At 39.1% G+C, this 24,916-nt stretch overlaps 3 protein-coding genes across 4 annotated transcripts; all 3 read right to left on the minus strand.

The window, feature by feature from the left end:
* Positions 1 to 3,029: 3,029 nt before the first annotated feature.
* LOC122652490 (aspartate-semialdehyde dehydrogenase-like) lies at positions 3,030 to 6,524 on the minus strand. Of its 2 annotated transcripts, XM_043846242.1 has the most exons (7): positions 5,873 to 6,502; positions 4,892 to 4,978; positions 4,731 to 4,775; positions 4,544 to 4,639; positions 4,310 to 4,411; positions 3,404 to 3,558; positions 3,030 to 3,319 (listed from the first exon to the last, which is right to left on the minus strand). In XM_043846242.1, exons 1-7 carry the CDS (start codon positions 6,452 to 6,454, stop codon positions 3,238 to 3,240), a joined length of 1,149 nt encoding a protein of 382 aa, XP_043702177.1. In that variant the 5' UTR covers positions 6,455 to 6,502; the 3' UTR covers positions 3,030 to 3,237. The 2 variants fall into 2 exon arrangements, with proteins under 2 accessions (XP_043702177.1, XP_043702178.1); XM_043846243.1 differs by lacking the exons at positions 3,030 to 3,319; positions 3,404 to 3,558 and adding an exon at positions 3,608 to 3,724 and having other exon boundaries at positions 5,873 to 6,524.
* Positions 6,525 to 8,863: 2,339 nt separating this feature from the next.
* Positions 8,864 to 10,628, minus strand: LOC122649663 (pectinesterase-like). The gene is made up of 2 exons (XM_043842897.1): positions 9,727 to 10,628; positions 8,864 to 9,618 (listed from the first exon to the last, which is right to left on the minus strand). The coding sequence occupies exons 1-2, from the start codon at positions 10,625 to 10,627 to the stop codon at positions 8,930 to 8,932; spliced, it is 1,590 nt and encodes a 529-aa protein (XP_043698832.1). The 5' UTR covers position 10,628; the 3' UTR covers positions 8,864 to 8,929.
* An 11,848-nt stretch (positions 10,629 to 22,476) lies between these two features.
* Positions 22,477 to 24,834, minus strand: LOC122649664 (pectinesterase-like). Its single transcript, XM_043842898.1, has 2 exons — positions 23,928 to 24,834; positions 22,477 to 23,184 (listed from the first exon to the last, which is right to left on the minus strand). Exons 1-2 carry the CDS (start codon positions 24,832 to 24,834, stop codon positions 22,496 to 22,498), a joined length of 1,596 nt encoding a protein of 531 aa, XP_043698833.1. The 3' UTR covers positions 22,477 to 22,495.
* Between the last annotated feature and the right edge of the window lie 82 nt (positions 24,835 to 24,916).

Genomic DNA, 24,916 nt, shown 5'->3' on the forward strand with positions numbered 1-24,916 from the left:
ACACAGGGGTGGCAAAATGATCACCCCACCCCCATGTTGGATGTCTTGGTGCGCTCCCACTGGCTCCCGCGCTGGCGCCGCGTTCTCTCCCATATTTTTTTTATGGAGGTTGATTTTGATATTGTGTTGATGAATGTAAGTTGCAGTTGAGGTGTGGAGCAAGTGGGATTGTGGATGTATATAGCTTAAGGATTGATATGTACCAGAGAGGCTAAGATGAAGTTCGAGATTTTTTTCAACTTATTTTTACTCTTGTCTTAGATGTTAACGTATTTTGCTACCGGTCTCAGCTGAGTTGAATCCGTCGAATTCAACCTGAATCCTAGAATTCTAGTATGGAGACCGATTCAATTCTGATTTTCAAAACCCTGCTTGGACAGGTTTCAGGCTTTCAGTAGGCTGTTGTCCTGATTTGGTTAAGGAGGGTTTGGTTGGGATTAGTAGGGTAGTACATCGAGACAGGGCATGCCTAATACCTGTGTGTTACATTATGGTCTATTGGCTCGAACCCAGAAATGATTTATCATCCAACCAGCTCTCTTAACGGTTTTTATAGAAAAGGCGGAGGTTGGGCACCCCGCTAGCTTTCCTGGAGCGTGGGACTCAATCAATGGGGGCGGGGGTTGGGATTGGAAGGGGTGTTTGGGGGGGGGGGGGGGGAGGAGAGGATTTATCCATGGGGTGAGGAGAGAGGTAGGCACAGTACCTAGCCTTTACTCTTAAAGAAGATTCTAAAGCATCGAGAAAAGACAACACTATCATGATGAGATTATGACTACCTAAAATACCTTAATTGTTTGGAGTTCTTATTCGAAGGTTTTGCCCGAAAGCAAAATCATTATGGTGCTAACTGCTAAGCTCGGTGTAACCAATCTTTGGTTAAACCAAGCAAGTCCTTTATAAAAAATAGAAAAGAACATATAAGAGAGAAAAAAACAATTAGAGATAGACCTTTTTTTAGGGGGGGAGGTAAACGCATGGATCTTACCATTAAGGGTATCTACATGAGGGGGTTTCGCCTCTAAAATATATGGAACTTGATGTTTGGGGTACCTCAATCTAGAATCTTAGATATCGTCAATTAACTTACATGTGAAAGCATTTTACTAATGTACCCCTGAGATCTTGACCAAACAACTCCAAGTTTTTATATCTTTTGAAAAATATCAATTAGAAGAATATGGTTCAACTATCAGTTTTTTTAGCACTTGTACAGCTTTGAGTTGGATAATGGATGTTCATTTAGCATTTTTAATCATGTCAGTCCTGTATGATAATCAAAATAATTTATTTTGACAGTCATCACATGATTGAAACATTCACTTTATGATCATGTGCTTATTATGATCTAGACCAACACCGTTTGTGCTTGGTTAACCCCTTGTCAGATTTTGAACATTTGGTAATCTCCCTCGCTTTGGGAAGATTATTCCAACATGTTCTAAATTCTGTCACATTACTTAAATTCTGTCACATGGAAGAGTAAAGTGACAATTTTTTACCATTACATGTTTAGGATATGATGTGGATTGGTCATATGTCAAATTGGAGACCAATATTCAAATATATCTTCTGGTCTAAAGGCATAACCTCTCGTGTTTGTCTATGCACCCCACGGTAGTCCCATAACAAATCTTCATTTTCTCAATACCTTTTTTTATCATTTGACAAATTCTGATTGAATTGAAACTTGACATGTGAGTATAACTGAAACATAGGCTAAATAACCAAACACATAAGGATGCCTCACTGAATATAAGCTAATTCTCTCTTGTTTTGGGGCCGCAATGTCTCCCTATGAGCTATCACACACACTCATCAACAGATGAATGAAGTGTGAGACTATTTATGTGCAAAAACTGAATTGGTATGAACAGCATCGATACAAAATGATGCAGGTACTTAAATGGTTCCGTCGCTACTAAGCTCAGCTTGATACCGGTCAGAACTGACCGAAAAAAACCAAACCGAATATCAAATCGATTGTGTTTGGTTTTGAGTCTTAGGAACCGGCATAAAATCGAAACCGATCATTCTGACTGAAACCATAAAAAAACTGATTATTTATTTATTTATTTTTTTTAAAATACTTAGTCTTTGTTTCTTTTGGTATATAGACAAAAACAAGAACAAATTGATAGGCAATAGCCGACCGATGAGAACCCGTTTAGAAAAACCAATAAAAAACCGAAATTGAATAGCACCTAAACGTTTTGGCTTCGATTTGGCTCAATACATTCATAAAATTAAATTAAACTGATCAAAATAGGATTGAACCGACTGTTTGACACCCCGAAAGATAACCATCACAGATATGGGACTCCACAACAATGTAAGGATATTTGCAGTCCCAGACTCGATTCCGAGTTCCAATAGATAATCCCTGATGAATAATAGTTCATAACTATGCAAAAGATTCAATCGATTGCTGAAGAAAGATATGGGGAACTACTCTTGTAAGAACCTTTATTATCAGACTAATCTAAGTTCAGAAAGGAAATCTCTATGAGCGTCTCTTGACATTATTTCCACCTGTCTTGACTCTTATTTGTACCTCACTCAGTCCAACTTTCTGATCCACAAGTAGAATATGAGGATTGAGTAAATGATATGTTCTCATAGGGTTACAATTGCTTATAGCCTTATACTAATCTTTCAGGTAAATCAAGTGCAAGCTTGCCTATTCAACATGCTACCTTGAAATTGTTTGTGCAGAAGAATGATGCTGCAATACTTCGGGTAAATTGAGATCTCAAAATTTCATCCAATTAATAAGTGAATTAATAAAAATGGAGATCGCAAAACGATGAAAGCAAAATCAGTTGATTTAAAAATCTTTGAAATAAATTCAGCAAATTAATACCTCCATTTCATGCTGAACATAAGCCATGCCTTGTTCTAGAAAAAGAAAAATAAACCCTATGGACTGGGGACACACCAATAAGATGAAGCACAAAAAAGATAGGATGCATTCACTTTAAAATGGAAAAATGGTTCTAACAGTGCTTCTCTTCAGATCACACATTTGACATTAATTATTCTAACTCATAAATTATATAACTACATCCAGAAAATCTAAATGATAAATATTTATAACAAAATGCCGATTCCTTCAAAATTGCTTCGGGATAATACAACATAAACCACCCAAAATTGCTTCATCTTGCCATCCAAAGGTATTCATATCCAAAAACAAACATCTCTAGAGGAGGCTTCATTTCCAGAACCATGTCCAAACTACAGCAGCATCTCTGCAATTTGAATTGCATTAAGAGCAGCACCCTTGCGTATTTGATCACCACATACAAAGATGTCCAACCTGTTTGGGGTTTTCTCTTTTAGTACAAAGGGTTGTGCGGAAGCTAAAAAGTAGGAAAGAGTGTGTGATATTGATCAGTCTTACCCATGATTTCCATCCTGAGACAAATCATGGCGTATTCTGCCAACTGCAACATCGTCTTTGCTTGACACCTCCAAAGGGGTGGGAAAATGATTGGAAGCTCGATCATCAATAACAACTACACCAGCAGCTCTCTTCAAAATATCCCTAGCTGTGTCCTACACAATGATAATAACATGAATTCAGAGTTTAAAGAAATCAGAATATATATTTATTTATTTATCAAGAAGAAGGGGAGAGATCAATGGAAGTTTCATGATATTCTCTTGTAGATGGCTTCAAATTCAAGCAACAAAATTCAAGTCCAGAAGGATGAAATAACACTTAGGGAAAAAAAGGCATACATAGTGAACTAAAAGTATGATGCTATCAATGAATCATGACATAATTAAAAGTAACTGGTGTGGCAACGAACTTAAAGATAATGCATAAGAATGGTCAAAGACAGTAGCATCACTAATCCTGGATATAGTATTTATTTATTTTTTTAATTAAAAAAAAAAAAATGCTTTCCACAAGGAAACACATTATCAAGGTTTCAATTTGCTTGAGAGCATGTATAGCTCACGGGGCAAAGAGTTTGGTCATCTGTTTGTCAAATGCAACAGGTTACTTGCTGAGCAGTTTGAGGTCGGCGATGGAAAGACTGAGGTAGTCAGTGAAACAGAACATGCTCTCATTTTCTTCACCAAAGAATAAAGGTTCAGGAGTCATGCAAGGAGGTGAAGCAAATGTAATACCAGTAAATATCAAATTACAAATTAAGAACCTCTGAAGAGGTCAAGAGGATGCCAGCAGAAATTAATAGTAATCATTCTGTACCGGTATTGGTCAGAGACACAGAGAAGTGACATTTTAAGCAACTTCGTGTTATCCGGTTATATGTAATCCATATTTTAACAGTTTTACCTCATCAAGTGGTTTCTCAAACTGGAGATTAACACTCTCAGCATGTGCACGCATCACAGGAACTCGTATGCATGTGGCAGTCACCTTGACATTGGGGTCATTCTGCATTTAAATTTAGAAAAAAGTATTTTACGTAGATTAGATGGTCAATGGCCTCTATTAACGAAGAGAAAAAAGAAGAAAGTTGAGCAACTTTGATAACTGAGAACAATAATGTTTAGTCCTAATACATACCCAAATTTTTCTTGTTTCCTTCACTAACTTCATTTCCTCTTCATTGTACCCATTGGAGAGGACAGGTGCATTGTGTGAGAACAGATTAAAAGCATACTGCATAAATTGCAGGTGTTAAGTGGTGAACCATTGTGAACAGATAGACTGGTCTAATATTAATCTCGCAAAATTTAGAATAGAAACATACCTGTTGCTTAAAAATGTTACAAGTTGGCTGTTTCCCTTCCAGAACCTTATATCATACACATTAAAAAGCCCATTTTGTAAGGATAATTCAGCAGTAAAGTTATCATTGTTGGACAAAAAAAGAGAGGAAAATATTAAGGATGTAGTGGAGTAGAAGAAAACCTCACGAGTTTGCTGAACAAGCTCTTCCATTGCAGCAGCACCAGCACCACTAGCTGCTTGATATGTGCTAACAACCATTCGTAATACCTGAAAATGCCAATATCATGTAAGGGCCTGGTGGGATTGTTCATTAGTTCATTTGAAACTTGTGATCACCATCCACCCAGTTGGTCATCCACAAAGAAGAGGCACAATTTTTTACAGGTGAAAAAAATAAAACTCAGTAAGAAGTGTATAATATTTCAATGACCACAAATACTTTAAAGATAGCTCAACTGATGGGTCTGTTTGTCAGTTGAGAAGCAGGAAAAAGCATATATCTTGCATATCAAATGGAATCTGATCTTGTATTCATCAAACAAGACAGAATGGATGAAGTCAGCTCCAACTGCACTATGGTAAGACACAAAATCCAGCATGCATTACTAAAGGCTGTTAAGCACTAAAGCTGTCTCCAAACAAATGAAGAAAAGCAGTACCACCTAAATACTACAATTGAGCCAAGAGAAGCAGACACCCCAACGGTTCAAAAGAAGTGAAACCAATTCCACTATAGTAGCAATGTCAAAGACTCATTGCCTACAACCAGTTCAAATAAAATTCCCCTGCTTTATTCAACCCCAAAGTTCAATATTTTCCAATCTAATGTCCATATCCCTCCCTAATAAAAAATTTCTTATTAAGTCATGTCAACCTTTGATACAAAGAATTTTTCTCAAATGGTGTGTAATGTGCCCTCAAGGTTTCAGGGCAATTCTGCAGTGATAATATCATGTGTTGTCCTATTGTCGGCAAGATGAGTATAAGTTAGTCTACTATAATTGAGTTTATACTTCTACAGAGCTAGGAATGTCTAGGCCGTGTTTATTTCAGTTGATTTCAGTAACAGATAAGCTAATGCATCAGAACCATACAAACAAGAATTTACATTTTACGACCTCCCAATTCCAACGCTAACCATTCAAACGCACCAATCCTTACCTTGGCGTGACGATGCAGGGGCGTGGCGGCCATCAAACATATAATGGTGGAACAATTAGGATTAGCAATGAGAGCACCTTTACCAGATCCAATTTTAATGTGAGCCATGGCATCCGGATTCACCTCCGGAATCACAAGCGGCACCTTCTCATCCATCCGAAATGCCGAACTGTTATCAACGACAATCGATCCACGTTGGACGGCGATGGGACCGAACTGCTTACTTATAGAACCTCCAGCACTAAAAAGAGCTATATCAATACCATCGAAGCTCTCTGGGGTTAGCTCTTCAACGACATATTCTTTGTCGTCAAAGGTGAGGTATTTACCAGCAGAACGTTTGCTGGCAAGCATTCGAATGCTTTTATAAGGGAAGTCGCGGTCGGAGAGGACACGGAGAAACTCCTGACCGACGGCGCCGGTGACACCAACGACGGCCAGAGAAGGACCATCTTCCTTGAGACCCATGCGTACAGAGAAGGCGTTTGCTCGTCTTCTTCTGGTAGAGGTGGGAGCGAAGGTAGTGGTGGTGGCGGCGCCAGGAAGAGAGTTGCAGCGGTGACCGCTCATAATGGCTTCCATTTTTTCTTTCACCTTCCGATTTCACAGCCTCTGCAAGGCGAAGGAGCCAAGTTTGAAACTTTTTGAATAGCCAATGGCTAGGCGAAGAGCTCGTTTTTTTGAGCACCACCACAATTTGCAGAAAGGTCGTGTAAGGTTGGCTAGGGCGGCCTAGGGTTCCTTTGTTGCCTAAATGGCGAAATTTAATAAATGGGTCGGGTTAAGCTCTCGGTTCTCTCCAGTTTTTCTTTTACCGAGTCCGGAGCATGGATATAATAATCAGTATCGGTATCGGCTGATACTGATCCAAATTGAAAACAATAGCAGTGAGACTCATTGTAGTCAATAACTATGACTTAACGAAAGTGAACATTTGACCTCCAAACCAAAATTAGAATTTCTCCTATTTTAATTGTAACAAATGCATCATTAGTTATTACACTTCATGATCGACCATCAGAAGATACCAATTATTACCATTTTGATTCCCTATTCTTGGATGCATCATTAAAAACATTGAATTTTAACCCCAACGGACAGCGTAATTGGGAAGGGATGCAGCCTAAGGAAACTGAATGTCTTGAGTTCGACTTTGGTCCCCCCTTGGGGTCCACCCCTTTTTTATTAGAGGTACTAGGGAACCGTACCAGATAGGGGAACTACAGATGATAAAAATTCAATACTATACCATTACCCTAAGTTAAGTATCAGCCATAATTTTTAAGTCTGATATAACATCATTACATATTAAATAATGTTTTAAAATTAGTTTGAAATTAAAATTCTATTTTTTTTTTTAATCTATTTGGGAAATCGAAAAGAGCTGTACATACATACATGGTGGTTCATGTTGTTGACAAGGGTCATTAAATTCGAAAATGACCTATTTAGAGGATTCCATATTAATGGTCTGAACAACGACATGCAATCCTTCCACATGGTAGAAGGAACCCATTTATAAGTAGGGCTGTAAACGGATCGGATTTGGATAGTGCTAAACGGATACGAACACGGATATGGATCGAATATTTTATCCGTTTACATGTAAATATAACTTTTCGGATAGCTATAGCCTATCCGTATCCTCATCCGCATCCGCATCCGTTTAGCTTTAGGACGGATTCAGATAGTGCTAAACGGATACGGACATAGATACGGAAACGGATTTCGGCTATTCATTTACACCCCTATTTATAAGTGGTTGGGTAATTCTACTTCTATCAAGTATGTATATTTAAACCAATATCTTCTTGTGTGTAGAAAATGTTTTTTTTTTGGGTAATCAAAAATTTTACTAAGAAGAAGAGCTTGATAAAGCCAAGGTATCTAGGTTACACAAATCCTGAAGCCAAGGAGTGGACAATGGCCAAACTGTCGAGCACGCAATTGACATGGCCTTCCGAGCTAGAGAGTCAGCAACTGAATTGTGTTCTCTAAGAATAAAGGAGAAAAAACAAGATTCAAAACAAGAAACTAAGCTGGTATTGGTTCCAAGATGTTATGAGCTTGATAAGCTTATTGAACCCGGTCATCACCTTCACTTTCCGTGAGGGGAACAGGGCGGCAGATTATCTAGCAAAATTAGTCTGGGAAAGGAAAAGGGACTTAAATTTCCATGGGGAGTCACAATTACCCCAAGAACTACGACAAATTGTTCACGAAGATGCAATTGGGGGGCCGGTGATTAGATGCTAGAGCACTTTGTAAGGGGCGGGTGTGAGCTGTTGAGCGGTGGAGTGAGCTATTTGAGTATTCGTTTGGGATAGGGGTAAGGCGGGTATGTCCTCCCCTCGTGTATTCTGTTTCTCTAGATTAATTTTAATAAAATCTTAGGGGCCAGCCCGGGTCCCAGAGAATATTTGGGTTTAAAAAAAAATAAATAAAAATAAATAAATAAAACACCCAAGTAATTAAGAAACGGATATCTTGAATGATCGGGAGAATCTCAAGCGGCATTGTTTGGAGTCATCAGATAGGAGATTCACCAGTTCAATGCAATCCGACTCCACATGCAGGTTGTCAATGCAGTCACCTACAACAACGAGCATGAGCAAGGGCTTCACCTTGAATGACCGAAGAGAACTTAGCCGGCTAGTATGTCGACAGTTCTAATCAACTCTCAAGCGGCACTGATTTGGAGTCATCAAATAGGAGCATGTGGAGGGAACGTTCACGGTTCACGTACGTAAGCATAGTTGGGTAGTTCTATTTTCTTATGGCCGCAAGACAATTATATGTGCTACCTATATATATATACTCAATTTATTTATTTATATAAATAAATATAAATTCTTACCAAAAAAAATAAAAAAATAAACAAACAAATAAATCATCTTTATTGCGCGCGTAGCTCTACACAAAAGGAATTGAACACAAACCATATGACAATTCAATACAAAAATAATAAAAAATAAAAAAAAAGATTTACAAATCAAATAATTTAGAGTGAGCCCATCGAATGGTTAACGTTTTGTTCGTGTCACACAAGTTATAGATTTATAGCCCGGAAGTGTATGGGACTCCGGCGGCTCCAATCCAAGACCCACCACCCAAGAAGTTTGCAACTGTGAATTTCTGGGCATCGGAGGTGGTCATGATATGATAGCCCTTCCACTTCACTCGACCACTTGTGCTAGAGCCCGAACCGGTATTCGCGTACTCTCCATAGTAAAGAGTGCTCAGAGCAAAGTTGCCACTCCATTCGAGCCACCCCGCAGGATCGATCAAGGTATCAAGATAAGTCTTCATCACAACAGTCCTTGAGTATTCCTTCCATGGCCTCCCTAAGTAAGTCTTATATGAACTCTGTACTGCTTTCAAGTCCGAAGCTGCTGTAATTTTGCAATTATGGATCGAAATTCCGGTGTTCTCGTTCGGGTCAGACCGCCCTTGAGCCGTTATAGTGTTCTTCTGGTTGCTCATGGGTTTTCTCACATAGATGTTACAGTTCTGGAACACGACTGCGGCATCTCCAAAAATGAAGTCTACGGTGCCATAGATGTCGCAGTTGCGGTAGAACTGGCGTTGGGAGTGAACATATAAGGTGTCTTGGTATCCTTGGAAGCTACACTGGTAGAAAACTGATTGGTCTGATCCCGAACGGAATGCGACCGCTTGATGCTTCTGAGGTCCTGCCGTGTTTTGGAAGGTCATGGCCTTGGCGATGAAGCCGTCGCCGACTGCAGCTGAGAAGGTGAAGATAGGAGATGTAAGTCATACGAGGAATAGAGGAGGTTAATCCATATCTCAAACTGATAATTAATTAAGTAGAAGCTTCAAGAAGGAAAGCTTACCAACTGTGGCGGATCTGAAAGTTGTGGAACCATCTTGGACGTTCTTACTGCCAGTAACGATGGTAGCACCAATCCCATCTCCAATTAGCATTATATTCTTCATTGACTTTGTAATCTCAACGTTCTCTTTGTAAGTACCCTTCTTCACATATATTACAAATCTTGAAGTCCCACTCCTTAGCTTTGATGAAGCAGCCATAGCTTGAGAGATGGTCTTGTAATTACCAGACCCATCAGCAGCCACCACTATATTAGCTGTTGTTGCTGTTGTTGATTGGAGAAGCTTTCTATCAGAAGCAGAGACCCATGAAGGGAATCCATCAGAAAGCAAGCGTCTGGCACCACCACCTGGTTGTTTACGACCGCCAGACAGTGTTGAAGCTGCCTGCTGGTTGTTTACAGCCAGAGAGTTACTAAGCAACTTTGAGAAGTCACTCAATAATATGGAAGGTAAAGAAGACATGAATGAAGCTGAGTTGAGCTCCATAAACCCATTTTGGCATGTCTGGTGATTGGCAACAGCTGCACTAAGCCATGTTTGAGTATCTTTCCAACTATTTGACAACAATACACGATTAAGTTGGCTAATCGTGTCGTTGGAGAGCTCCACACAATCGGCCCATGCTGCCTTGGCTAGCTGGTGGAAAGAGCTCAAGTCCATGGATGAAATGTGATTATGGGCTAGTTGAGCTTGGTTCATAGTGACTGTGAGGGCTACATCACGGAAACCTTTTGAGGTGGCTAAGGGATTAGAGGTAATGAAAGAATTACATATCTGAGGGTATGGTGTTTGGGTACAAGATGATGATGATATGGTGTCAGCATTAGCCACCCAAGAAACAAATGAAAGAAGAGATGAGAGACTCACAAGAACTCTGACAAAAAGCTTATAATTATCCATAGTGTACGTCGATCCTAAACTTACTTAAACAAGTATGTATTGGGATTGCTTCGTTTTGTTATTACTCCAAATAATGGATATGATTCAAGAATGGAAGTTTTGGGTGCCTTTATATAGGGCTAAAATAGTTGAACGAGTAGTACCAACTGTGGATGCTAGCTTGCTTGAACGCGTTTTAGAGGTGTTGATGATTCAACTTCGTTTTGTTCCTTTTGCCTTTTTTTTTTTTTTTTTTTCCTCTTTTGGGGTGTTCTAATTTGAATTCCAATTCCAAATGGTCTATTATTGATTGAAGCGGCGACAATGGGCTAATAGATTCTATATTGTCATTAATGCCCAGCTCTCAGAGGAAGATTGTGACGGCGCCCACGTGGGTCAAATGATGACAGGGTGTACATGAGATAGCAAAAGAACATGTTTGACCATTATGGTCAACAAAAATGTTTTGTAAGAAAAGGATTTGTTTTCTGGAGGCAGAGGTGTTGTTTTTTTTTTTTTTTTTTTTTTGTTTTTGGTAATATGGCGGCGGAGGTGTTTGGTGTTTAAGGATATCCAAAAGGTGTTTATCAAAAAAAAAAAAAAAAAAGGAAAAAAAAGAAAAAAAAGAAGATATCTAAAAGGTTTGCCAGTATCTTACGCAATGGGCTTTGTAGACAACTGCTTGGTGAAGCATAAGGTTTTCTAATTATATATGTTATAATATTAAAAATCAAAAGCTCAAATTGTTTTATTTAAAAAAAAATCATATTAAATATAAAATTTTAAAAATTAAAAGAAGTGAATCTTATTAAAAAGGAATTGAGGTCTAAAAATATATGATTTTAAATATGTTGTTCCTTTAAACTTATCAGGTCCAGACCATTCACATGTGTTGTTCTATTAAGAATTTGATTTCCAATCAATAAATCAATGGTAATGCTATTTGATGTTTTATGTCATATGAAGTGGTTGCATCTAATTATTGGACAGAGGTTGCTACTTTCCTGGAAGCAATCAACATTGCAAATCTATTGGCTCTTAATTGTCTATGGGTGGAGTGTGACTCAAAAGCGATAGTGGCTTACATTAATAACAAGGAACGCATTTTATGGAGTTTTAGGAAAAAAATGACTGCATTCTAAAAGGTATTTGGACAAGATTACTTGAAGCATTAGTCGTTACTTTTGTGAGGTCAATGTAATTATCGATAAATTGACAAAACATGTTGCTGTTTCAAGGATATCAACTGTTTGAGAGGTGCCTCTTAGATTTATTTTAACTGACATTAATTGGGATGTTCAAATGAGGCCTAGATTTAGATTTAATTGATCATACTGTCTATCTGCTAATGGTCCGGCCGAAGATGGATAGTTGTAGTCTGGTTTTCTTTTGATTTTCTTTATTCTATTTCTTTTGTGGTTCTAATTTGAATTCTAAATAGTCTTTTTGTTGAAACAGCTAAAATGGGCCAATGGATTCTATAAGTTAGAGTTTAAATCCATTGGGGGGCTATGTCATGTCATTAATGCACAATTAACTCACACGAGGAAGATTGTGACTGCGCCCCACATGCGTCAAATGATGATAGGTGTATATGAGATATCGAAGAAGAACATGTTAACGTTGACCAACATACTCGATCCGCTAAATATTTTGAAAGAGAAGTATTGTTTTTCGGCGGCGGAGGTCTTTGGTGTTTTAGAAACAAAGAATTTCTTTAAAGGATCATTTGATATGTCCAATAGTTATCTGTTTGGTGAAGTCGTAGTATAGGACTTTCAAGAATAACCCATTAGCCAATGTGTTGCCATGTAGCTGACTCCTTGGCAAGGAAGGCGTTGTTGGTAACTGTTGGGATTCGTTTCATGTTCGATTTTCAGGCTGGGTAACTGTTGGGATTCGTTTCATGTTCGATTTTCAGATTGGACACATCATCAGGTGGAATGACACTGGCTGATCAGGTCAAAGGAGGTGATTGAGAGTCCAAGCAGGAGTAACGTTCCCTATTTCCAAGGAGAATGGATAAGGCCCACCACATCCACAATTGCGTGGGCAAAAGGACATAATCAGGGAGCACTTTAGTAGTGGGCCACGTGGCAAGCAAAGGAATAGGGCACAAAGGCCACCATGGGAGAAAAGGCGGTGGTAACCACCAAGTAAAGTTGAGATTATCTATAAAAGCCAATGAGCTATTGTAGCACGCAACAATTCAAATACACTACTTTCAGTACTTATCTTTCAATTTTTGCTTTTGTTTTCCTTTTCTGGGAAGTGTACGTTATAGTCAACGGATTAACCATTGGGAGGAGGAATCAGGAGTTCGTCCACCTCAACAGTTTGGTATGATATGATTTTGGCTTGTTTACTTTCCATTATCCAATCAGTTATTTAGTATTATGTGTTTGTCTTTATGCATCATTCAAATTCCTGTTAATCATTTTTGCGCTTTGTTAAGAATCCCATCGAGACTGATATCTTTGAAGTCTAACCCAAAGGTCCTTAGAGCTACTCAGGCACGAGGGAACCCTAGATTCCCTGGTTGAAAGTCAGATAGGCAAAATCCCCAGCCCGTTTGAGCCTGCATCAAAGGTTCTGGCATGCCCTGCACCTATTCTACCCTGCGCCATTCTGTGAGAGTGTTGGACATTTTCGCCACCAACACATTTTGGCATGCCCGGTGGAACTCCAGAAAGCAAAATCATGATGGTTCGAAGAAGAAGAAATGCCGATGAAGGGAATCCAATCCCAAATCAAGAAATGAAAATGTGCTCAATCAGGGGCAAGTCCTGTTGTAACGAGTATCGAGAAACCGCAACCCATCTTCAAGGGGCACGGTTTATGTGCCGGCCTTGCTGCTGGTGTTTTGGTTGGTCGTCAGCCTATTGTTCGGCGAAAAACTATAGACACCAAGCAAGGGGTAAGGGTAGTAGAAATCTGCCGCATAGCCACTTTTTTCTGCAAAAGAGTAGGCTGTTACAAAAAAAGAGGGAAAAATGGAAAAATCTGAGGTATACTCAGAGCAAGAGGCCGATTTACTTGGCTCAGTGAAGTACGAGACGTGGGTAGTTGAAGATAAATTAGATTCTCTCTCCCCTCTCACATGCCTTCCACGATTCCCATTTATCTCTTCTAAAATCTCTCTTTTCTCTCTCATCTCCCCATTATCTCCTTCTCTCTCTCTTCTCCCACATGCTTTCCACCACCTCTCTCCCTAAGTTATCTGTCTTTTCTCTCCACATGCCACCCACTACTTCCATCTCTCCTAAACATCCTAAAATCTCTCTTTTTTCTCTCATCTCTCCATTATGCCATTTCCTCCATTCACACCTACGACCACTTCCTCTATTCAAACCACCCTAGTTATGAAAGCAACAGTTGGTAAGGCTCCAAAACATGGGATCGACAAATGAATCGATCATTGTCGCTTTTGATTTGAATTGGAGTGGAATTAAGGTTAATCAACCGGAATCGGCTGATTTTTAGCAATAAAAGGTGTGGAATTATAATTGTCCTTGGAAATGGTTTGAAGAAAAGAATTAAGGAATGAGGAAGACCAAATTCCAAGGGCCGTGTGTATTTGATTAAAGATCGACGACGGTGGCAATGGGGAAAATGGCATCGGATTGGTCAGACAACGCCTGGCCATATCTCTCGGCCATTCTATCCGGGGGTAACTGATTCTGATCATCTCGCCATTATTGTGGCTGGGGTTTGGAAAGCCACGGTGGATTGTTGATGTCATGGAGGTAGTTACGTAACTTACCATCATGGAGATAGTTACGTGACTTACCGTCAAATGTGGATTGCAGTTATAACCACTTGGGAGTTGGGCATGTTTGAAACTTATTATCCTATTTCATGGGCATACGTGGCATGGAGATTTCAAAAAATAAAAAATAAAAAATATTGGTTGCCACCTAGCAAGGGGCAACCATTTCTTTCTCCTAAAGTCCGTAGTCTTTATGGTTTTGCAAACCTGAAACAGAGACACAGAGATTGAAAGAATTGATAAGGAGGAAGACGTTGCACAAGAAAATCAAAATTCGCTTATTGACCCCATCGCTTCACGTGGCGTGACGAATCTATTTTCTGGCATCGTGCGGCTCGCAACTTCGAATTCGGAGGGCCGTGTTTCTGCCAATTTATTTTCTGGCATAACGGTGACGGTGATGGAGACGACATCGAATTGATTCGCAATTGCTTCGCCATGTAATTGATTCTAACGTCGCAGTCATCGCCACTGGTGTCCAAGATCGGTGGTATTGGTACCCTGCCATAGGGGCGTATGGAGACTAGTGTTCTCATATCCGGTCACTGAAACAATGGCTTGAAATCTACAATAGTGTTGCTACACATGGGTTTCATTACTCTATGATCCATATGTTTCAACCATGATTGATGAAGATGAACACGTGAGGTACCCACTCCAGAAACATGTTGGATTTCCCATGCAACATTGAAAAGAGAAAAAAGAAAGAAGATAGTATGCAAGATGCTGAGATGTTTGAAAAGACTGATTAATGAAGAAACAAAAGAGATCGGTCTATGGAGGAATGAAGACCGATCTTGAAGTTATGTGACTCATGTGAAAATGGCCGAAACTAGAATATTTTTCGCCATGGATACTTGACTGTGACGGGGAAGGAAAGTTCAAGATGGGGCTTGAAGCCATCGCCACACCTCGGCTTGTGAAATGGCCTATAGGGGTCTTCTTTGTATGCGGTCGAGCTTGTCAAGGCAAGAGCTTTATATTCGGCCTGCTTCTTAATTTCAATTTACATCAACCCATCGGCCTTGCACCACAGGACTTTGGAGGTGGAGTACTCTCTGAAAGACAACTGTGCTTACCAGGACAGAATACAATCTTGTATTTTTGGGTAGTGAAGCCATTCCAAAGGCATTGATGTGTGCGATCAAACGGGAAATATTCTACTTGGCTGTTTTCTTATCTAAAAGGCTTTTGAGGATTATGAATGCATTTATTAGTGGGACCACCTCAAGGCTGGTTTATTGGGTTATTCAAGTGGGACTATCTCAAGGCTGGTTCATTCTCATCTCCATTGAGAGTTTGAGATCGAAGAAGACTATTCAAGGCAGGCCACCTCAAGATATGATGTCATCAATATGTTTGCCAAGACCGACCCTATTTTTGGTTACTAAAAAATATTATGTTTGGTTTCATAGACCGAACCAATTTTTGGTCAATAAAATTGGCACAGCCTTGGCCTTCTTGGCCGAACATGGCCGGTTAAATGTAAAACGTCTATAGGGTAGGATCGGGTTTTCAGTTTATACTTAGATTAATAACCAGGATGGTGGTGATAGTACGTGAATGAATGGTGATGTTGTTTGAATCGATCTCAAGCCGGAATCAACAAAAGGAGACCGAGCGAGTAGTGATGGTGGCATTGTATTTCAGTCAATATGCCGAACTTGAAACTATAAAAGCATATCCACAATCCCATTCGAACTCATGTGGTCTCGTTCAAACGGGATTGTGAGGGGCATTGTTTGCACCCAAATTTTACAAATTGGGATTCGGTTATGCGTGCTCTAAGGCCATGCATTGCATACTGCCATCAAAGAGTTCCCAGTTTGATTTTGAATGACAAAGTGGGAAGGTGGGGCAGGAAATTATGGATTAACCACCTAAAGAGGTTCATGGAAGTTGCTGGAACTACCACACCCGCCAAGGGAGCAGTTATAAAAGAAGGGAGTGCAAAGAAGAACGGACCACAATCAACAACAGCACACTCTACAACAGAGTTTTATCTTTCAAAATGCAGATCTCTCATCTTGCCCTGTAATTTTCGCTAGAGTTGGCTTTCAGCCACCAATGTCTCATTGGCTCGTGTTTCAAGGGCATTCAATTAGATCTTGCTTGGAGAATAACTCCAGCAATACGTCTTTTGGTCCGTGTTTCGGAAGATGTTACCGATCAAGGATCGTCTTTTGGCCCGTGTTTCAAAAGGTATCTCCTACCAATCAAGGATTATTTTTTGGTCCGTGTTTCAGAAGACAACCATCAGAATCAAGTTTGCAAGCTTCGACAGATCATCACCACTCTAGATGTGGGAACTTCAAAGGATATGCTACTGGCAACAAGAGATTTGGTGTGGTTAGTGTAGTTTAACACCAAGTTGTACATGTTCAACAGTCCGTAGACGGCAAATGTATGCGTCTTCAATGGCTATGTTATTGCCAAACAACAATTTGATTTTTTATCTTCTTCCTTTGCTTCTCTCATTGCCATTTTCTTTTACCCAAAAGACCTTAGAGCTACTTAGGCACCGAAGGATCCTCTTCTCGTCCTGGTTAGAAGTCAGAACATGCCGTTTTTGGCCTCTTAGAACATGCCATTTTGCCAGTTAGAACAGGTCATTTGGGCCTGGCTGGAAGTTAGAATAGGTCGTTTTGTCCTGGTCGAAAGTCAGAACAGGCCGGTTCGTCAGTTAGAGCAGGCCGGTTCGTCCTAGTTGGAAGTTAAGACAGGCCGTACCAGCCTCGTTTGAACCTGCGCAAAGGTTCTGGCACGCCCGCTCTATTTACACCACGTGCATGTGCCCCTGTGTGTGAGTATTACGATTTTTTCGCCAACAGTAACCTACATAATAATCTAGTCAAATTCCAATTCATGGATCCAGGAGTTATGTTCAACTTCATTCATATGTAATTCACGTTGATCTTAATAAATGTTTTTTCACGTGACTAATTGCCTCCTCATCAACATCCCTTCCTACCACATTGTAATCCACACACACAAAAAATATATATATATAAAAAAAATTTAGAGAGGCTTTTGTACACAGCACCTTTATTAGTATTAATGTACAATCATCAATAGAAGATACAATTTTCCATCACGTGCTGGGTTAGATCAGTTTGAAATTTTATAATCGGGTAGATCCCAAGATTCATTGTTCATAGATCAGATCGACCCATTTCTGCAATCCGGGGGAAGACTCAGGACACTCCCAGAAAGAAAATTTACACATTTTTTTAGGTCTTCCTACACCCATTATGTAGTATATATTGGGGTTACGTCTCATACAAAACTTAATAGTATACCACTTCTACGAAGCGTCTCTTTCGAGAGACATGGACCCTTTATCATGATTTCTGCTCGTTGCATACCCTGATCCACTACTATACGAATAACATTTCCTGCTACAGTTTGAGCAGGAAAAGGTGTCCCTCTTCTTATGCTCTTAAATCCACAAGTTCTCATGCACGAAGATGAACATTGAAAGTGTAGCGATGAGATGTAGATGTTAATTTTGGAGTTGAGTACTTTAGTTATAATGCTAATGACAAAATAAAGCTTTGAAAATTCAATGTAGAAGTGAAACTTATTTATAAAGAAACTAAGGGCTAAAAATCCGAGGATAATTAAGATGTCAATACATGATGAGGGTGGACCTTGATGCAACGATTAAGGTTGCTCCATTGTGACCTAGAGGTCACGGGTTCATGTCTGGAAACAGTTTCTTTGCGAAAGTAGGGGTAAGGTTGAGTACATTATGACCCTCCCCAGATCCCGCAGTAGTGGGAGCCTCGTGCACTGGGTATGCTCTTTTTTTGATGATGAGGAGCCAATTCTGGTGGAGCTATGTGTAGTGAAGTCAAGAAAGTCATGATTTGATGTCTTCTTTGGGAGAGCAAAGGGCTTGAATTTCCCTCCATATAGTTTTTTTGCAAGAAGTGAGCAAGAGAAAATAATAAAATGGGAAAAATGATACAACACAATGAAAATCCATTAAGCCACTGCCCCATCTTCGGTATTGCCATCAACAGGGCCATGACTCAATAAAAAGAACATAAAAAAACTTATAAAAATCTGTATCTGGATCTAATTTGTGAATCTCAGCTAATATCATCAAGAGCAAAAGAGGGATCATTCTCCAATACTTTGGATGATCTTGTAGATGTTGCATGCTTTGACAACTTGTGAGCCACAACATTTGCTTCACGAAAAACATGGGAGATAGACCATGAGAGTCCACCGAAATACGACTTGTAAGACCACCATTTTTGTTCAAAGCACCATGGTATTTTTTCTCTCGGATAACACAGTTCATAACTGTTTGGGAATCACATTTTATCCACATTCTGTCCATCTTTATTAATGAGGCGTGATGCACTCCAATAAAGAAAGGAACAAATTCAGCCATAAAGCTTGTTCCCACACCTTCATAGTTGGCAAAGCTTCTTAGAGGTACACCATCAGAAGTCCTGAAGATACCACCACCTCATGAATGTCTTGGGTTATCAAGGGAGCACCCAATTAACAATGTTCAATTTATAAAATCCCACCGGCGGGCAGCAGCATATAACCTCAACCACTTCCCTAGGAGGGCTAGAAATATTAAATTACAAATTCTTCACGAAGAGAATTCTTGAGGAAGGTCCCTTAATATTGCTTTCATCACTAAAATATCTAGCCGATGAGAATTATCATACTGACACCTATTTCTTTCCATCCATATTTGGAATGCACCAAGATAACCTTAGCAAGCCTGACCTTCCTTATATGAAACCACAGATCGATGACTTCCTTCTCCATCAAGAAAATAGTTCTTCAACCAAAGGGAACTTTATTATCCATCTCTGATAAAAAAAAAACCCTACATCAACGCCGACCATACATTTCGAGAAAAAACACACTCCAAAAATATATGATGGAGGGATTCAACATTATTATATCAAACCAAAATCTGATTGAAGATCCATCCCCTATAATTCATCATTCAGACTCACTAACCATGTCTTAAACCTTCATCAACCTCAGCAAAATTGTTGAAGAAATGTTGAATTGCTTCAACGTTCCATCCTTAGAAATGAACCACGCAAAAATGAGACAAAAGTAGAATTATCATTCTTAACATACCAACACAGTTTCGCAAGGAGAGCTAGATTGATATCTTTTAGTTGTTGAATGCCTAACCTCCCTTTCTTTTTGGGCTTACATAAACTGCTCCATTTGGTTGTAACACAGTCCTGGCCGAATTTGCATCACCACTCCAAATAAAGTTCCTAATCCATTTTTCCATGAGGAAAAATCAAACGAGCAGGTCATAAATGATAGAGAAATTATGTATTGGAATGCTATACATCACTGATTTCACCAGCTCAATACTACCCACGTACCGTTGATAAAAGTTTAGCCTTCCACCCTGCAAGCCTACCTTAAACTTATATATCCACAAGAGGAAGGATAAACTCCCTTTTCACTCTCCCTTTGAAAACTTCCACACTTAAATAACATATAGGAAAAGCACATTCAGGAACTCCGAGAACACCCTTGATTCTCCTTTTCCGTACAACAAGGAGAGATCCCATGAAAATATTACTCTTTTCAAGGTTAATCTTTTGCATGCTCAGTTTAAACTTAGTATTGAGTCCAAGAATTTCTTAAGCTTCTTGACCCCTCTCAAATCAACATTCATAAAAATTAGCAAATCATCAGCATATTGAAGATGGGAAGGCATGAGAACATTTCTTGGCCCTGGGATTCCCTTCATCAGCCCCTTTTCTCTAAGCTTTGGAAAACCACGACAAAGCACCACCTCTGTTAAAATGAATAATAAAGGAGAGACTGGATCTCCTTGACGAAGACCTCTTTCCACACCAAAGAAGCTTCTTGACCCACCATTAAAAACTGAAAGCTTTGCGGAAGCCAAAATCTGATGGACCCACTCAATCCAAATTTGGGTGAACCCAAATTGGTGTAATACATCAAATAAGAACCCCCCATTCAAGCCTATCATATGCCTTTTGTATGTCCAATTTTAGTCCCAAACAATCGCCAAAGAATTTAGACGACATTATATTAGTTAGTTTCGATGCCATTCCAATGTTAGAAAAAAATGATTTCCCCTTTTTGAAATGTACCTTGCTCTTCAGAAATCAACTTTGGAATCAATAAAGAAAGTCGAATTACCAGAATCTTAGGAATTAACTTAAACAAGAAATTCCCTGAGCATATTGGACGTTATTGCCCAACCTTGCGAGCATTTTCCATCTTTGGTATTAAAGTAAAAAAAATTACAGTTGGCACCTCTAGTGATAATACCTTCCTTACAAAAAACTTTTAATTGCCAAACATAACACCATTTCAACAATATCCCAACATACTCTGAAGAAAGTCCCAGGAAACCCATCCGAACTTGGAGCACTGTCAGGATCAAAATCAAACATCGCTTCCTTCTATATTGAGGCAGTGAATGAACAATGAAAAAATAAATGATCTCGGCTTTCTAGTCCCACACAACAAATTAAAAGCAGAAAAAAAGAAATTACTCTTTCATGAGATATTTTATTTTATTTTCATTATAAATTTATAATATTTTTTTACGTCCAACAAGAAGGAAATTATGTTTTAACATTATCAAACATCAAATACAATTCGGTTCATTTCAAATCAAGAAGGGGAATACTCAAATTGCTTATAGGACAAAACTAGGTTTTCTGATTCAGAGTATATATGCTGTTGGGTCAAAACTCAAAATCTTAAGTTTGACAAAATGGTGTTCTTAATTTCTTATTGGGATCGTCAGTCCAATTCCAGTAGGTTGCCAACTACTTATAAATTAAGGCAATTAATATATCCCCTTCTAGTTACGCCATTGAACATTGATTTCTAACCCAGCAATTGGGCTTCCATTTCGCTTCATGAGGTGACCCCAAAGCCCAAAAAGGGGTCAATTTCTTTCAAGCCCCAACGTATGCACAAGAAAGACATAAACACTCTCAATATATAAATGCAAACAGGACATTTTTCCAGTCAAGTTCTCTTCCCCGTCCGATTTTTCTCATAGGGGTGGAAATGATAACTTAATCACATTCGGACAGTGTGTTCGGGCAGGAGGTTAAGTCAGGTTAGGTCATTATTTTCACCCCTCATGAGAAGAACCGGACAACTGTACCCAGCAGAAACCTAAGAGGATAATGACCCATGCAAACAGGGACAATAGATCATGACGAGCTAATAAATAAGCACCACAAAAACGTATACAATAATTATGACTAAAATGAAAACTGATGATCACTTCTTCATTTTCTTTATACAATTATAGATAGAGAAGATTCCAAAGTAAGATGGCCCATCCCTCGTTGCGGTCATCCTCCGGAGGAGAGGATTTTCGAGTTGTCAAATTTCAAATTAATAATTGTTTTTAAGGCGAAAACGTGCATTTCTTCATTGTAGGTGAAAGAAAACTCGATAGGTACATTGTTATAAAGCTTTTGGGGCAAAGATTTCAAACTCAAAGACTTCATGTTTGACATGAAGAGTCTCTAACACCACCTTACAAAGTACGCTGCTGTAAGGTAATGTAGCTTGCAACTCAAACTAACCAATCTAATGCTTCACTTCCCAAAAAAAAAAAAAAAAAAAAAAAAAAAAAATTGTTCTATTTTAATTGTTATGTGGCCTGTATAGAGAATATTCCATATTAATGGTCAGAACAACGACATGCCAAGTATGTATGTTTAAGCCATTATTTTCCACATGGTAGACACAACCCATTTATTAGTATTCCTATGGCCACATAACAATAGTACGTGTACGTGTATGTGTATGTGTACATACTCAATTTGAAAAAGAAAATAAACAAAGTTACTAAACAAAAACGAAGAAATCATCTTTATTTCCAAGATCTGAACAAAAGGAATTTGAGACCACAAACCATATGATAATTTAATACAAGTAGATTACAATTGCATATATACTACATGAGAAATGACTCTTGATTCTATTCAATATGTCAAGCCTCCTGTAAATAACAAAATAAAAAAAACAAAAAAAAAAACTATAAATCAAATAATTTAGAATGAATGAGCCCATCGAACTAGGGTTAACGTTTTGTTCGTGTCACACAAGTTGTAAGCTTATAGCCCGGAAGTGTATGGGACTCCGGCGGCTCCAATCCAAGAACCACCACCCAAGAAGTTTGCCACCGTGAACTTCTGGGCATCAGAGGTGGTCATGATATGATAGCCCTTCCACTTCACTCGACCGCTTGTGCTAGAGCCTGAACCGGTATTGGAGTACTCTCCATAGTAAAGAGTGGTTAGAGCGAAATTGCCACTCCATTCGAGCCACCCTGCAGGATCGATCAAGGTATCAAGATAAGTCTTCATCACAACAGTCCTTGAGTATTCCTTCCATGGCCTTCCCAAGTAAGTCTTATATGAACTCTGTACTGCTTTCAAGTCCGAAGCTGCTGTAATTTTGCAATTATGGATCGAAATTCCGGTGTTCTCGTTCGGGTCAGACCGCCCTTGAGCCGTTATAGTGTTCTTCTGGTTGCTCATGGGTTTTCTCACATAGATGTTACAGTTCTGGAACACGACTGCGGCATCTCCAAAAATGAAGTCTACGGTGCCATAGATGTCGCAGTTGCGGTAGAACTGGCGTTGGGAGTGGACATATAAGGTGTCTTGGTATCCTTGGAAGCTACACTGGTAGAAAACTGATTGGTCTGAGCCTGAACGGAATGCAACCGCCTGGTGCTTCTGAGGTCCTGCAGTGTTTTGGAAGGTCATGGCCTTGGCGATAAAGCCGTCGCCGACTGCAGCTGAGGAGAAGAAAATAGCACACGTAAGTTTTTAGGAATAGGAGGAATAGAGCTTGATCCATCTCTCAAAACCTTAATTATTATTTTTTAAAACATTTTTTTTTTTTTACTTGTTCCCTAATAAAACAGTAATCTTTCTCTCTCACGGAATTTACAAGCATTATCTTTCCCTATCAGAGAGTCAAGAGACAGAAAATAAAGATATATATATATATATAGAGAGAGAGAGAGATCTAAGATTATATCTAGAAGTTATTGATGACATATAAGTAGGAAAAAGTTAAGAGAATAATAAAAGAACAGAAGAATAGCTATAAAGTCTTTGACCGGGATGATAGCAAGGCTAAGAGAACAATAAAAAAAAAAAAAACAGTTAGGTTCTACCCAAAAAAAAAAAAAAAAAAAAAACTAGTTAGGAAGTATTAAGCTTTCATCTTAAAATATATTGGTTTATAGTGGGGTGACCTCTTGTGGCTCTTATACTTGATAGTCGAAATCGATATGGAATTACCTCAATAGGAAGGAATAGTGACAAAAACAATGAGCATTGAGAAAGGAAAGCAAGAAATCTTAATCGGCTCTAAAATATAACGAATGGTATAAATATAAAAAAAATCCAGAACTCTGTTTAGGTGAAAAACGCTAACAACCAATTCTCTTAAACTCTAGCCAGCAGAACCAAAGGAGGAAAAAAAAACAGAGGATTAGGTGATAATTACATCCTTTCAAGAAGGAAAGCTTACCAACGGTGGCGGATCTGAAAGTTGTGGAACCATCTTGGACGTTCTTACTTCCAGTAACAATGGTAGCACCAATCCCATCTCCAATTAGCATTATATTCTTCATTTTCTTTGTAATCTCAACGTTCTCTTTGTAAGTACCCTTCTTCACATATATTACAAATCTCGAAGTCCCACTCCTTAGCTTGGCTGAAGCAGACAGGGCTTGAGAGATGGTCTTGTAATTACCAGACCCATCAGCAGCCACAACTATATTAGCTGCTTGTGAAGCTACTGTTGTTGATTGAAGAAGCTTTCTATCAGCAGCAGAGACCCATGAAGGGAACCCATCAGAAAGCAATCGTCTGGCACCACCACCTGGTTGTTTACTGCCAGACAGTGTTGAAGCTGCCTGCTGCTTGTTTACAGCCAGAGAGTTACTAAGCAACTTTGAGAAATCACTCAATAATATGGAAGGTAAGGAAGACATGAATGAAGCTGAATTGAGCTCCATAAACCCATTTTGGCATGTTTGGTGATTGGCAACAGCTGCACTAAGCCATGTTTGAGTATCTTCCCAACTATTAGACAACAATACACGGTTAAGCTGGCTAACCGTGTCGTTGGAGAGCTCCACACAATCGACCCATGCTGCCTTGGCTGGCTGATCGAAAGAGCTTAAATCCATAGCTGAAATGTGATTATGGGCTAGTTGAGCTTGGTTCATAGTGACCGTGAGGGCTACATCACGGAAACCTTTAGAGGTGACAAGGGGATTAGAGGTAACGAAGGAAGTACATATCTGAGGGTATGGTGTTTGGGTACAAGATGATGATGATGATATGGAATCACCATTAGCCACCCAAGAAACAAATGAAAGAAGAGAAAAGAGACTCACAAGAACTGTAAGGAAAAGCTTATAATTATCCATAGTGTACGTCGATCCTAAACTTACTTAAACAAGTATGTATTGGGATTGCTTCGTTTTGTTATAACTCCAAACAATGGATATG

The sequence above is a fragment of the Telopea speciosissima genome, chromosome 2, assembly GCF_018873765.1.
Source record: "Telopea speciosissima isolate NSW1024214 ecotype Mountain lineage chromosome 2, Tspe_v1, whole genome shotgun sequence".
NCBI lineage: Eukaryota > Viridiplantae > Streptophyta > Magnoliopsida > Proteales > Proteaceae > Telopea > Telopea speciosissima.

What these genes read in the sequence shown, in the direction of transcription:
- LOC122649664 (XM_043842898.1), bottom strand. Translation starts at nt 24,834, where the DNA reads ATGGATAATTATAAGCTTTTCCTTACAGTTCTTGTGAGTCTCTTTTCT. An exon ending in TTTCAGATCCGCCACCGTTG is followed by an intron (nt 23,185 to 23,927) that starts GTAAGCTTTCCT and finishes TCTTCTCCTCAG; the next exon opens with CTGCAGTCGGCGACGGCTTT.
- LOC122652490 (XM_043846242.1), bottom strand. Translation starts at nt 6,454, where the DNA reads ATGGAAGCCATTATGAGCGGTCACCGCTGCAACTCTCTTCCTGGCGCC. An exon ending in TTGAGAAACCACTTGATGAG is followed by an intron (nt 3,559 to 4,309) that starts GTAAAACTGTTA and finishes ATCATTGTGTAG; the next exon opens with GACACAGCTAGGGATATTTT. An exon ending in TCTCAGGATGGAAATCATGG is followed by an intron (nt 3,320 to 3,403) that starts GTAAGACTGATC and finishes AACCCCAAACAG; the next exon opens with GTTGGACATCTTTGTATGTG.
- LOC122649663 (XM_043842897.1), bottom strand. Translation starts at nt 10,627, where the DNA reads ATGGATAATTATAAGCTTTTTGTCAGAGTTCTTGTGAGTCTCTCATCT. An exon ending in TTTCAGATCCGCCACAGTTG is followed by an intron (nt 9,619 to 9,726) that starts GTAAGCTTTCCT and finishes TCACCTTCTCAG; the next exon opens with CTGCAGTCGGCGACGGCTTC.